Consider the following 14,099-nt stretch of genomic DNA (forward strand, 5'->3'; position numbering starts at 1 on the left):
AAAAAAAAAAAAAAAAGAAAGAAAGAAAGAAAGAGAGAAAGAAAGAAAGAAAAAAGAAAACATGGGTCTGGGAGGACAGCTCAGCAAGTCCAGTGCCTGCTATGCAGGCTTAGGTTTGGATTCCTGCCACACCCACTCGTCTACTCTAGTAAGTCTGCAGTATCAGGATTGAAAGCCTGATCATAGACCAGAGGCGTTATGACTTCAAAGGGAATTTGTGCCTCCTGGGTATTCAGTCAGTCGTTGGCATCTCCTAACTCAAATGTGTTCCAGATTAGTCTTTCATGCCTTCTTATTCAGGCATAAAGTCAACATGCCTTCTTATTCAGGCATAAAGGTACTCCAAGAAATGATTCGTAAATGGCTAAAACTTAAGATTGGGCGTTGTTCCCTGGCCAGCACAGCATTCCAATATATCTTAATTTATTACCAAGCTGTCGTTAGCTTGGAATTTCTCACAAGGAAGCTGCTTTATCAGACAGGGTGTCCTCAGAGTTAGGAATAGAGGTCAGGCACTATTGCTTACAGTTAACATAGTTAGAATTCTCACAGTCCCACAGAAGACAGAATTGTTTTACATACCAGAGAATAATCGAAGGGCTTCCCTCACTTAAGGCATTCTCAGGAACTGCTAGATTGGACTTCCTGGTGCTTGTCTCCAACAGACCCAGAGAATTAGCTTGGGACTGCCAAGATAGCCCCAGTGGGAAGGACACCACTGCTCTTCCACTTCACACCTGGATGTCTGATCTTACTGACCTTGATGTGGCCCTCGCCTGCCTACGTAACTTTTGTCATTCGCCCTGTTTTCTGTATACTATATAAGCCTGGTTTTCACTTTGTGCATAGACTTGGACTTGGACTTACTCATACATTCAGATTCGAGACAGAGCATTTGAGCTTCAAGCTTCATGCAGTCTGAAGCTCCCCCCCACCCCCCGGGCCCAGAGCACTAGGGTCTGGGGGATACAGCACCTGTCCAGAAGAGGTGGCTGCTTTAGACCCATGTGTTTCAGGTGGCCTCAGATGTACCTCAATTGCTGAGTTGCCAGATTTTTCATTTCTCTTTTGTAATGACTGTAAAAGCCTGATGCCATTTTTAATAAATACACTCAGACTCAGCACTTCCTTGTGTCGACTGTGTTTGTCACTCGTCAAATTTTTTGCCCACCCGACCAGAACACTCATGCCGCAACACAAGAGGTCCCCGCAGCGAACTCAGTCCGTGGCAGATTCCCAGCACCTACATAAAGCCAGGTGTGGTGACGTGTGCGCGCAACCCTAGCACAAGGGGAAAGGAGACGGGCAGATCTCTAGAGCTCACTGGCTAAGCAGCATGTACAAGCCCCGTGTTAGATCCCAGCTTTGAAAAAGAAAAAACAAAACAACAAAACAACAAACCCAGAAAGTAAGATCCTTACAAGGCATTACGACCCCCAGAACTAATTCTTACTTCTGCAGTGTGCGGAGTGTGCCTCCAGCGTGCCTTACACTGCTGCAGTCAAAGCTTTTCTGCAGACGCACTGCCCGCCACGAGTTCAGTTAACCTTCCTACTCAGAGATAATGCTCAATCTTAGAAGTGGTTAGGAAACATTGTACTGATAAGAGTGTGGACTCTTGTACTCGGGAGGCAGAGGCAGGTGGATCTCTGTGAATTCAAGGCTTATCTGGACAGCCAGGGCTACACAGAAAAACCCTGTCTCAGAAAAAAAAAAAAAAAAAGGCAAGAGACAGCTGTCAGATCCCTGTGACTGGAGTTGTCAGTTGCTATGTGGGTGCTCAGAGTGAAACCTGAGTTCTCCGCAAGAGCAGCAAGTACTCTTAACCACTAAGCTCTCCAGCCCCTCATCCTCTCACTTCAGTCTTAAAGGATTCACAGGAACAAACAATGTTAAATCATTCCTTCCTTCCAAATCTCATTCAAGAAATCTTCTCATGCCTTTAATCGTAGTGTTGGAGAGGCCGAGGAAGGCACACCTCTGGGTTCTAGGCCATCTTGGTCCATCCTGGTCTGCATAGTGAGCCCAGGCTAGTTAGCTAGTTAGACCTACGGCAAATACTTTTTCCCCTTGAATATTAAGATACTTAAGAAATATAAATAAATAAATAAATATGAAAGACAGGTTTCAGAAAATCACACAAAACATCTACTTACCAGTATCATTTGTAAGGGAATTAGGGTCTGATCCCCCAAGGGTAGCTTCAAACTCCTCTTGGAGACGATATGCTCTTTGCAACAAAGCTTCAAGTTTATGGATGAATTCTGTACTAATGATATCCTACAAAGAAAATAACATTGACACACAGCAACTCTTACATTCAATGCTAACATTCTAAACACAGAAATGCTGATTTCAGGGCTGGTGAGATGGCTCAGTGGGTAAGAGCACCAACTGCTCTTCTGAAGGTCCTGAGTTCAAATCCCACCAACCACCCATAATGAGATCTGATGCCCTCTTCTGGAGTGTCTGAAGACAGCTACAGTGTACTTACATATAATAATAAATAAATCTTAAAAAAAGAAAAAGAAAAAGAAAAAAGAAATGCTGATTTCAAAAGAGAAACTCGGTATGTGGACAGGGCTAGCACAGGGATTATGGGTGGGGGCAGCTGTACCTAATCCTAAGAGCTCAGCCATCCATATTGCATTTGTAAGAAAGGGAGAAATGGTCCTGACTGATCATGTAAGTAGACTAAGAGTTTTCAGACTTTAGCATGTGTAAGAATCGCCTAGAGGATTTGTAAATGAGATTTATGGCTCCTTGTTCTGGCCTCTGACTCAGCAACACTCTCCAATTTTGAAATGATTGATAAAGACCCAGTTCTACCTCTGTGTTACAAAAACAATAGCAATTAATTGCATCCACTGCTTCTACATAGCCTTGGAAAGTCAGAGAACTTGAAGGCTGGGATCTGGAGGGCTGGCTCAACAGTTAAGAGCACTTCTTGCTTTGCCAGAAGACCTGGGCTCAGCTCCCAGCACTTTCATGGCAACTCAAAATTGCTTGCAACTCTAGCCCCAAAGGACCCAACACTCTGTTCTGATCTCAGCAGGCAGCCAGCACACTCATGGTACACATGCATGCATGTATGGGTATATACTTACCCATATAAAATGATACACGTGTGTGTGTATAAATGCATATACAAATGTATACATATATATATACATATATATATATATATTTTAAATGCCTAAAAACTTGACTAGGAAATGCCCAGAAAGAAGCACCTCATGCTGGGCAGGATCCCAGGACTGAGGAAGCAGAGGTAGACAATCTCTGAATGTTTCAGGCCAGCTGGGGCTACCTAGTGACCCAAATCACCCTCTCACCAGCTCTCTCTCTCAAATCAAAACAAAATGAGAGCCCAAGCATGTCACTCAGTGCCAGCCTGGGAAAACAAGCGCTGGAGAGCTGCCACAGAAAAGGGAGCTCTTCCAGTATCCCGAGGCAGACCGCTCTTACGTCCACACTTTCTTCTGCAATGGCATCTCCGGCTCCCAGTTTAACAGAGCTGCAGGCTTCATCTTCAGCCTGTCTACTTCGAAAAGTCAGTGCTTGTTCCCATCGGCGTAACGCCTCTTCAAATAATTCCATACCTAAAAATGAAGAGCAGGTGACTAGAAATGAGCATTTCCCCAACGTGTAAGACAACACAAACAAGAAGCAGGAGAGCTCCACATTGAGGGGCTGCTGCTGTGGTAAACATGATGTCCTGTAGAGGCTTGCAGGAGGGACGTGCTTATAGCTACAGCTGAAAGATGCCCTAGAATGCTGTAAGCAGAGCTCACTGGGCCATCCTGGAGAGAGTGTGGAAGACCAGCATGCAGAACAAAATGTAGCTAATGGCTAGGGAGATTTCAGAGGAGCAGGACTCCGTCAGCAACTGTTAAAGGGACGTTGAGTTTGCCCTCTTTGACAAGAGTCTGGTTGCTCTCTGGCAATGTAATGAGAATTAAGATGTGATTAACTAGTAGGGTGCCATGGGGCATGGCTTTAATCCCAGCCCTTGGGAGGCAGAGGCAGGTGGATCTGAGTTCAAGGCCAGCCTTGTCTTTAGAGTGAGTTCCAGGACAGCCAGATCTACGGTGAGACCCTGTCTCAAACAAAAACAAAAAGATGTAATGAACCAGGGATTAGAGTGGCAGCTCTGTGACATGGGCTCAGTTCTGCTTCCCGGAAGTCACTAGGACGATAATAGGAGCTTATGTAGTCTGTGTGTCCCCAAGCCATCAGCTTTCTGCTGTTTCCTTCGCTGTCTGCTATCCGGGCCGCATCTGGATTTTTGGGTACATTTTCTATCTAGTGTGATCATCTGCTGAAGGGAACATAGCTTAACATGAGGAGAGAAGCATGCTGAATGACAAGATTCCCAGCATGTGCAGCTGAGCCCCAACGCTCCGGGCAGCCCCCGAGTCATCCATGCTCATGAAGCCAAGCAGAATACTCAGACTTTCTTCCAGTTAATGCCTTTCTGGATACAGAACACAAGTGATATCTAGACAAAAGGGACCAAGTCAATCAGACTCTGATAACTTTACCAGCCCAGAACCGACAGCTTAGTGCCGGTTTGCATACTAGACTGCATAAAGGCACCCAGTCTCAGGTCTCAGTGTCTGGAACCTGCATTTCCTCATAAGGAAAAGGGGTCTCTGAAGAAGAGACTAAGATCAAGATGCTCTCAGAAGCTGTTGTACAATGGAGAGGTGTGGGCACATGCTCACAGAAGAGCATGTGAGAAAGGGAGGGGTCAGAGCGATACGGGCACAGCACAGGGAATGCTAGGAAGAGGGAAGTCATACCTTGGCTTCAGCGCAGGAATGATTTTAGACTCCCGGCTCCAGCACTCGGAGTGAACAGACTGCTTCTTCCTTAAGCCTCTGTCTATGCTAACACCTCATATTACTCTCAAGAAGCTAGTGCAGCTTGTGATGTTATACAGGACTCAATGGACACAGGCCATTTAAAAACTAGAGTTGATTCTCTGGAAGAAATCACGGGTTCGGGCTCTGTTTTTTATCCTCCAAAATCTAGGGCTGAACCCAGGGCACTATGCATGCCACGCCAGGCAAGCTCTTTGCACTGAGCACCGCCCCGTCCCAATTTACTCCCCTTCCCTTCACACGAAACCTCTGAGGCCACACCTACCCATCAGGTACAAGTTCTCAGGTGTGGTCACAGGAATGTTAACAAGTCTGATGTCATCATCATCTGCTTTGTCCCAGGAATTAGAATTTCCACAAGCACAACTGTGACAGGAGTTAACACTCTGGACCTGAAATGAAGACCAATGGCGAGTAGTTCAAAATCTCTCACTTTGAAAGACAGATAGAAAGACACTCAGACATACACACACACAGACACACACATAGACACACAGAGACAGACACACACACACACACACACACACACACACACACACACGGTCTCCTAAATAGCCAAGGATAAACTTGAGTTTCTCATCTTTCTGCCTCTATCCCAAGGACTGGGATTACAGGTGTGTACCACTACACCTGGTTTCTATTCAGTGCTACAGACGGAACCCAGAGTTCCAGGCACGCTAGGTAAACACTGTCCTGAACTACACGTCAAACCTGCTACTGGACTGCATATTTACCAATTATTTACATATGGCCTATAATTACAGTCCCAGTAAATTCTACCTGAAGAAATAATTCTGATTATATTCAAATTTAGAACTCATGTGATTTTTAACTATTCTGGTCTTGTTGTTTAAAAATATACAAGTAGCACAATATTTTGAATTATATAAATTAATATTTTCACAAAAAAATCAGATGGTTATTTTATAAATCTTTCTGGTGTTAGCACTTACAAATTCTATCTCCACCAACTGTAAGATACTTAGACGATTTGCCTTCTGGGATTCTGGACATTGTTAAATGATGCGCTGATCTGCATACCTGTTCACATCTCCTGTCTAGTAAAGCTGACTACAACAGCCATGCCAGCCACTAGCTCATGACCCTGATCCCTAACTCCAGCTCTGCTCTCTGGAGAGATCTGAGCTCTGATCTTTGTGTGCCTGTTGTGACTTGACTTGCTTTTCTGCTCATATCATAAACTGACTGTGTCATGAGTTTATTGTATCAGCTCATCAATACTTCGGTAATTTCTCAAATTAAAAGAAGTCACTTTAAAACATCTCTTGCCATACATCTAGATTTCACTTTTTGAAATTTATTTTTATCCTTATTTATGTGTATGCATGTGTGTCTGTCTGGCGTTTGCATGTAAGTACAGTTTTGCATGGAGGCCAGGCTGGGTTGGCTTCTCTAGAACTGGAGGTCCAGGTGGTCTGGAGTTAGTACACACGGGTGCTGAGATCCAAACTCAGGCCCTCTGCAAGAGCCGTGCTTGCTCTTCACCGCTGAGCTAGCTCCCTGGACTCCATCTATCAAGTTCTGTGGATCTCCATCCCCACTGTCTTCTGTCATGATCCTAATTTAAGCATTCACTATCTGCCTCGCAGCCTTGGTGGAGGAGAGGCAAGGTCTGCTGAGCAGCAAGAGCAAAGGTGTGACTGGAGCTCCCTACAGAGCAGAGCTACTTCTGCTAAGAAAAGCAGCTTAGCGCTCACGGGAGAAAATGTGCCTTAGGCTGAGGGTACCAGGGTTACAGAAGGCGAGGTCTTTGGTCCTGCTCAGCTTCACAGAACTGCAGGGCTGCAAGCCTCCAATCTAGGTGTTCCTACTCTGCCAGAAGTCTTTAAACTTTAGCATCTTGTCACTGGGCACAGTGATGTTCTACATCTCAGCTGTCCTAGCTACTGAGGAGGCTGAAGCAGCAGAGTGACTTGAGCCCAGAGAGTGTAGGGTGAGCCTGAGAACATGAGGAGACTCCTTTTCCCAGCTGCTGGAATCACAGGCATCAGCCATCATATCCAGCCCAGGAAGACATACAGCCGCATCTACTCCTGAATCAGCAGCACCACATCAAGGCTGTTCTCACGGGACCAAATGGACCACAGCACCTAACACAACTGGAGCCAACAGCGGGAGGAAGCGGACTTAACCAGACGTCTCCTAAGCTTTTTCCATACTAAGAGCAGCACCTATGTGATACTTAAGCTAATAAGAGAAACGCAGTCAAACAGACAACGACGACGATCCATGCTCCTCTTACGGAGCCCAAGCTCTGAGCGGAACCCGAGCATCTGCTGAGAAGTCCTCCATTCGGGTAGTTGAGAAGTCCTCCATTTGGGTACTTGCAGCACTGACATCCTATGTCTTTGGTGGAACTTAATGACAAGGTCAAATTCTGTCTACTACTGGAACAACTCGAGCCTGGTAAACAAACACACAAACATCAAAAGCATTAGCATTTCCAACAATAGCTTCAGGCACAATCTCAAGTTATAGCCATTCAGAATGATTTTAAAACACACTCTATTCAAGAATATAAATTATTAAGTGTAAACGGTATTAAGATACACATTTCTAATGCTTGTAGTCCAGCTAGCTAATCAGGACAGTTTTGAATGGCTTGCTGAAATGAGTGTAAACATTAGCAGCTGCCTAACAAATTGTCAGTTTAAAACACAAGCAGGTCTTTCCCTGAGCTACAACTACATCTTTCCACCTTAAATGGCTGGGGTTCGTGTTCTTCTGGCAAGCTTAAGTGATGTCAGGTCTAGTTTCTCTCAGTGTGGTAGTTCAGACCCTTCTGGTTTCAAATCCCAGTACATATAAGATACATGACCTTGATAATTTCTTTATACCACGACATTGGGTAATTTAGTCATGTTACTATTTTAATAAATAAATGCAAAGAACATAGAACTGTAGTTGTCAATCATAAAACATATAAAAATTAAATAAATGCTGAAAATAGTGCTTGTCTGAGACCTTCTAAAATCTCAATAAACAACATATAGTGAGTGACTCGCTATGTATGTGGGATGACTAATCACAAAACCATAAAATACATGAAAAAATAGAACACTCAGGAATGGAGCTTGGTCAAGGACTTGTTATTATTACTACTACTACACTTTTGATGACTTTGCATGGGTTCCTGCCTATGTGCTAGAGGGAGCCTGTGGAGGTCAGCAGACACTTCTAAGAGTCCTTCTCTTCCTGCCACAGGCTGCCAGGATGACGGTGGCACTTCTCCTGCTGAGCCACCTCATCTGCCCCAGGGAATTATTTTTATCGATAAAATTCAGCATATCTCTTGTAAAGAATAGAGATCCATTAAAGATCAGCAAGTCTTCCAGAACTTTTGATAATACAGAAATAGACAAATGCACGCAAAACAGGTGTAGGATGAGGAGCTGTGCACCGTACTGCACAGCTATAATCCCAGCACTCGGAAGGTGCAGGATAAGGATCAAAAGTTCAAAGCCAGGCTCAGCACACAGGAAATGTGAGACCAGCTGAATTATATAAGACTGCTTAAAGAAAAAAATAATCCCATAATGGGAAAATCACAAATACCATAAAGGTAACAGAGATGGAACTCAATTAATTTCAGTATATTTGTATAAATTTAATAATTACTATGTTTTACTTTGCTTTATGATAGTACACAACACACACTACTGACTTAGAATGTTATCATACATTGTCAAGTACTTTAAAAATAGGTTGTGAATGTATTACCATAGTGGTGTGCTTTTGTTTTTTTTAAAGATTTTATATTATTTTTAAATCGCATATACCGGTGTGTGGGTATGTGCCTGTGAGAGAGGTGCTCAGAGGCCAGGCGTGTCCAAATCTCCACGCTGCCACACACGATGCTGAGACTGGAACAGGCCTCGACAGTGGCTGGGCCATCTTTCCTGCCTCCACAATTTTACTTTTCTATGTAATCAATCACATATCAGTTCTAAGTCGACATACTTAAATGTACATGGACTTCTACAGATGTATGACAAAGACTTGTCAGGGATTACTTCTGTGTCCCAGGACTCGGAGTGGCTTTACTGTGTTGGTCTTGCTCCTCTCTACGTTCTGATCTTGCAGACCGTTGTCCAGCTATGATGTACAGCGTCCAGCTCTACGCCGCAGGTCTAACCTGGAGCTCCTGCACTCATACCTTTGTCGGATGCGGCTCTCCTCGTGTGCTCAAGGAGGAGGTGCTCGGGGTCCCAGGGCAGCGCTTTCCCCTTCTGTTTTCCCCGTCTTCTTTTAAAGTGATGGGCCAGAAAAAGCACAGACACAGCACTCACTGCAGTCACCACGAACAACTTCTTAACTACTGGTGAAAATCTGATCTGGAAAAGACAGTTTAAAAAACAAACAAACCAACCTCCATGTAACTTAGTCTTTTAACTACAGAAATAATTAAACCAGACTTTAAAGCTGAGCTCATTTTAAACATACATGTCTATAATTTTAATCAAATTTAAGTTAACTTATTTCTAAATACTACAGGAACAACTTATTTTATTCATCAATTAATCAAGAAATGTTTTTAGAACCCTACTATCTGGACATTAGAGAAGGTGGAGCCAATGCTCTCTTCGGTCTCCACAGACCATGGCCTGCACATGGTGCCCAGATAGATGAACAGGCAAAATAAAACCATTTTAAAACCAGAGGCAAAGCTGCTAACAACAGAGCATCAACCCACGGAAGGAGAGGAAAGGCCAGAAGAGCACACACTTGTAGGGCAGCCCCCACAGTGACACCAGGCAGCTGGCACTGCCAAGGCCATAGGATGTATCAGGCTCTGTCTGTGGAAGACACCACAGCAGCTCTGAAAACCTGAAGGGAATCAATGACATTCAAACACTCGGCTTCTGAGAAGTCACCCAGAAAGACCTGAAAGCAGGGCATCCCTTCTTCTCCTCTGTGTTCTGGTCCCTGTGTGTGCACTTGGGGACAGGGGAAAACATCAGCTGTAGCCCCTCATCCCCCCAGATGTTCACCTCTGAGCCTGGAGCTCACTAGTCTGGCCAGACTAGGCAGTCACAAGCCAGGGTTTAGGAGCATGCACTAAGGCTCTTCCTATCTTTGCCTCCCAACTGTGTCCTTCTGTGCCTGCCTTTCTTCATTTTTGTTTTGGTTTGGTTTTTTAAATGTGGATTCTGGAGGTCAAATCTGGGTCTAGTGTGAACTAGACCATCTCCTCAGCCCCATTCTCCCCCTGCCTTTTTTTTCTTTTACAGTAGTAGTTCCCTTTATAGCCCAGGCTGTCCTTAAATTCATGGTCTTCCAGCCTTTGCCTCTGGAGTGCTGTGATTAGCCGGATGTCTCAAAGCACAAATGTGAAAACACTATTTAGACCTCCATGCTTAGAGAAGCATCACTCAAGAAGGCTAAAACATGGGGACAAGTCAAGTGGCCCAGGTGGGTGGAGATACATATCCAGATAATGGAATAGTAATTCCATATACAAAGATATATTCCAGCCTGTGCTACAATGCTCCAGTGAGCCTTGAAGATTATTATGAGCAGTAAAGTACACCATATAGAAATGTAAGGAACAGGACAAAGTTGTGTGTGTGAGCACTGTGAAAGGCAGCTTGGTTCCTGGCTGAGCACAGGCTGAAAACCCTGGTGACCCTGAGGGACCGTAGGTATTCTGCCACGCTCCTGGACACCAGACACCTGACACAAGACCGAAGCTCTCCATAATTCTATGGCCATCAGTCACATAAGGGCAATGCCCCAAGACCCTCCACAGATGGGACCACCACAGATCACATAGCCTCAAGACAGATCTCCATTTTAATGAGGCACCTAAAGGCCTGAAGGGCTGAGCCAATTGAGCTCCCCTTCCCAGACACTCCTCCCTGCAAAAAGTATTTAACCTCAGGCCCGCCCTGAGAAAGTGGGTACAGTTTTACTCATCGCCACTCTCTACCACGACAATAAATGCTTTAAAACTATGGACTGTCTGTTTTCATTGGCATCCATCGTGGGGAACAATGGAACAGGCCCTCCTTTAAAGAGCCACATCTAGTCTCCAGCAAAAGGTCTCTCTGTGCTCCCAGCAACAGCCTCCACCAAGCCAAGCTACCTGCAGAAGAAGCCAAGGACTCTCCTCCCCGCAGGACCCAGCCAGAGCTCTCCCTTCTTTTCCCCTTTGGCCCCAAGCTAGATCCAGCGCCCCCCCACCACCCCCCAGGGGGGAGGCACTCCATTCTCTCAGCTCTTCTGCGGCCTCCAGCAGCACCTGGGGTGCCCAAGAGCTTGAGAACCAGGGGGTCTCAGCCTCTGTGCAGGCCTGGGGACCCCCAAGCCAGCTGTGGCAGTTCCTGGGACCTCAGACTGCACTTCCCCACCCCCAGAGTGGGGTTCAGCAGGGCACACGCGTGGGGTAAGCATAGGCAAAACTTCCTGTGCCCCGCCTCCCGAGCGGCCTGAACTGCCCCAAGCAGATGCGGGACACCCGATAACCCAACATATGTCACCATGCCTGCCTGAGAAAGGACGCTGTTTAAGATAGGACAGTCCCCTGTGCTGTGTGGAAACCTCAGGGGCGGGGACTGTAGCTCAGTAGCAGAAAGCCTGCTCAGCAAACCCTGGTTTAAATTCCCGGCACCAAAGACCAGAACAGCCTCAAGTGAACAAATGTTACTGAAGAATAAAGGTATTATTCAATTCAGCTCACTCTGATCTTCACCTGGGAGAGAGAATAATACCAGGACCCAGGCAGAGCAAACACTCTCACTGCATATGTCTTCAAGGAGAACTGGGATCTGCTGACTGTCTCTTCTGACATGTCGCCTCTGTCCAGTCTTAAGTCAATGAAACAGAAACAAATCAGCCACAGAGATTTCTGGTTGCTTTATCCATGAAAGATGCTGAGTTAAGTTCTTGCCGAGTATGATGGTGTATGCCTTTGCTTCCAGCTTTGGGGAGGCAGACCCCTGTGAGTTTGAGGTCAGTGTGGCCTACATGGCGAGTTCTGGGCCAGGCAGAGATACATACTGAGACCCTGTCTGGAAGGGAAAAAAAAGTTAAATTCTGGTAAAATGAGAGAACTGATTCCTCTGGGGCCCACAAGAGCACCCGATATATAAATATAATAAAAAAAATGTTTAGATGAAACTAAATATTTAAACTAAAAATAAAATGTTTGTAGTTAATTATGCATGCATAATTATATGTAATGGAGCCGGATTTACTCGTTACCAAGACAGCCAAGGAGAGCATGGGGTATGTTTATACTCAGTCTTGACCAAAACTAACTGTCTAGCTGACATAAGAGGGTAGAGTTAATCTTCAGATTCAAGTCATTACCTTAGAAAACTACAGGCTCCACCAGCAAGCAGAATGGATGAGAACACACTATTAGTCCACATGCCCATGAGGATCCCACGAGGAAAACTGTTACTTTGTTAACTTAAAATGAATTACAGAGGGGAGGGGGACATGAGGAGAACCAGCTGTCCTAAAGCAATGGTTCCCCACCTTCCTAATGCTGTGACCCTTCAACACAGTCCCTCATATTGGGCTGTGGTGACCCCAACCAAAGGTCGTTTCTTTGCTACTTCAGAACTGTAATCCTGTTACTGTTATGAACCATCATGTAAGAACCTGTGTGTTCTGATGGTCCGAGATGACCCCTGTGACCTAGGAGGGGGCCACCAGCCACATGCTTGGAACCACTGGGTTAGAGTCTGGGTAGCTATAGAATCACAAGTTCTCTGTTAGTGCACCCAGCTGCTCACAAAACATACATTTATAAAGTACAAATCCACTCACAAGTGTCTGCATTCATAATTGAGAAGTACTCTAGGGTGGAGAGATGGGTCAGCAGTCAAGAGCAGTAGCTTCAAGACCCAGGGCTGATTCTCAGTGCCAACATGGTGGCTCACCATTTTTAACTCCAGTTCCAGGGAATTCATGCCCTCTCCTGGACTCTATGGACTGTCACAGCTGGTGCATTGCCATACATGCAAACAAAACACTCATATATTTAAGGGAATAAAATAAAAAATACCAGTGACAAAAATGCTTATTTGAACTTGGCACAGCACTTTGCTCAAAGAATCTCGACAAACCTTAATTTTTGAATTCTAGGTATCTCGCTTCGTTTTACTGAAAATCACCAAGGAAACTGAATCTAAACATGACCATCACTAGCTGACAAACTTGCAAAGTAGGCGTCCCACTTTCTTACAGAAGAACAATGAAAATAGACACGAGAGCAGTTTTATGACTACTCCAATTTGTAAGAGAAATCACAAAACATCACTGAAAATCACTTCATTCTTTGCATGCCAAGCACTGGTCTGTTAAAAGTGTCAACGGAGTCTTCATTTTTAATATCCTGAAATTCTATTCTACAACTCTGACTCTAAGAACAAGAAGTAAATCTGAGCTCCTGAGCCTATAGGACATGAAGCGTGAATCTACACAACGTAAAGTCTAAGGATGCAGAGACACAGCAGGCCTGGAATCACTAGGTAACCGAGAATGACCCTGAAGCTCTGATCCTCCTGCCCCCACCTGCCCAGGGCTAAGACCACACGTGCAACGACTCTTGTTATCCAAGGAGATATTTCAGGGCAATAAAAGTCGTTACTGACAATAACCCGGTAACAATAATCATCTGTGAGCTCTGTGTAAAACCAAGATGGCTAGTGGTCACCCTATATCCCATCACTAGGGAGGCTGAGGCAGGAGGATTACCATCAGTTGGAGCCCCCCCCACCCCCGCCCCAGTAGTCTCTGTCGTGAGTTCCAGACCAGTCGGTGGGGTTGCAAGAGTGAGACGCTGTCCGAATAAAAACAATCACACTAAAAAAACAAGATGTCTGAGCGTCTCCTAATAGAGCAGGTGCTCGAGAATTCTGGTGAGCGGGCCATGGCTCCTCCGCAGACGCCCTGTAACACGCGTCAGCTCGCACCCCGGCCGCAGCTAAAGGTCCCCGCCGCCCGCGCTGTCCCCGTCCCGGTTCCTTTACCCCCGTTCTCTCGGCGCCGCGGGCCCCGTGCTCCGAGCGGCGTCCTCCCCCGCCGGCCCGTCCCGTTCCGCGCCCGCCGCGTCCCACGCCCATCCGTACCTGCGCCTCCGCCGGGCGCCTCGCCCGCCCGCACGCCCCGCGCCCGCCCGCACCCGCGCCTCCGCCGGGCCCCACGCCCGCCCGCACGCCCCGAGCCCGCCGCGTCCCACGC

General features: G+C 45.9%; 1 protein-coding gene across 9 annotated transcripts in view; it reads right to left on the bottom strand.

The window, feature by feature from the left end:
* The window catches only part of Miga1 (mitoguardin 1), a 60,005-nt gene that overhangs the window by 45,693 nt on the left and 213 nt on the right, over positions 1–14,099 (bottom strand). For 2 of the 9 annotated variants that reach the window (XM_031375883.1, XM_031375892.1), the window contains exons 1-7: positions 14,041–14,079; positions 11,587–11,917; positions 9,064–9,241; positions 7,150–7,310; positions 5,152–5,278; positions 3,469–3,602; positions 2,157–2,280 (exon numbers count right to left, since the gene is read on the bottom strand). In XM_031375883.1, the coding sequence (XP_031231743.1) occupies positions 2,157–2,280; positions 3,469–3,602; positions 5,152–5,278; positions 7,150–7,310; positions 9,064–9,241; positions 11,587–11,697 (835 nt within the window). In that variant the 5' untranslated portion in view covers positions 11,698–11,917; positions 14,041–14,079. Of the gene's footprint in view, positions 1–2,156; positions 2,281–3,468; positions 3,603–5,151; positions 5,279–7,149; positions 7,311–9,063; positions 9,242–11,586; positions 11,918–12,218; positions 13,352–13,888; positions 13,954–13,987; positions 14,008–14,040; positions 14,080–14,099 lie in introns of those variants that run through there. The other 7 variants (XM_031375891.1, XM_031375890.1, XM_031375889.1 and 4 more) reach the window with 7 other exon arrangements.

This window comes from Mastomys coucha, unplaced genomic scaffold, assembly GCF_008632895.1.
Source record: "Mastomys coucha isolate ucsf_1 unplaced genomic scaffold, UCSF_Mcou_1 pScaffold16, whole genome shotgun sequence".
Lineage (NCBI taxonomy): Eukaryota > Metazoa > Chordata > Mammalia > Rodentia > Muridae > Mastomys > Mastomys coucha.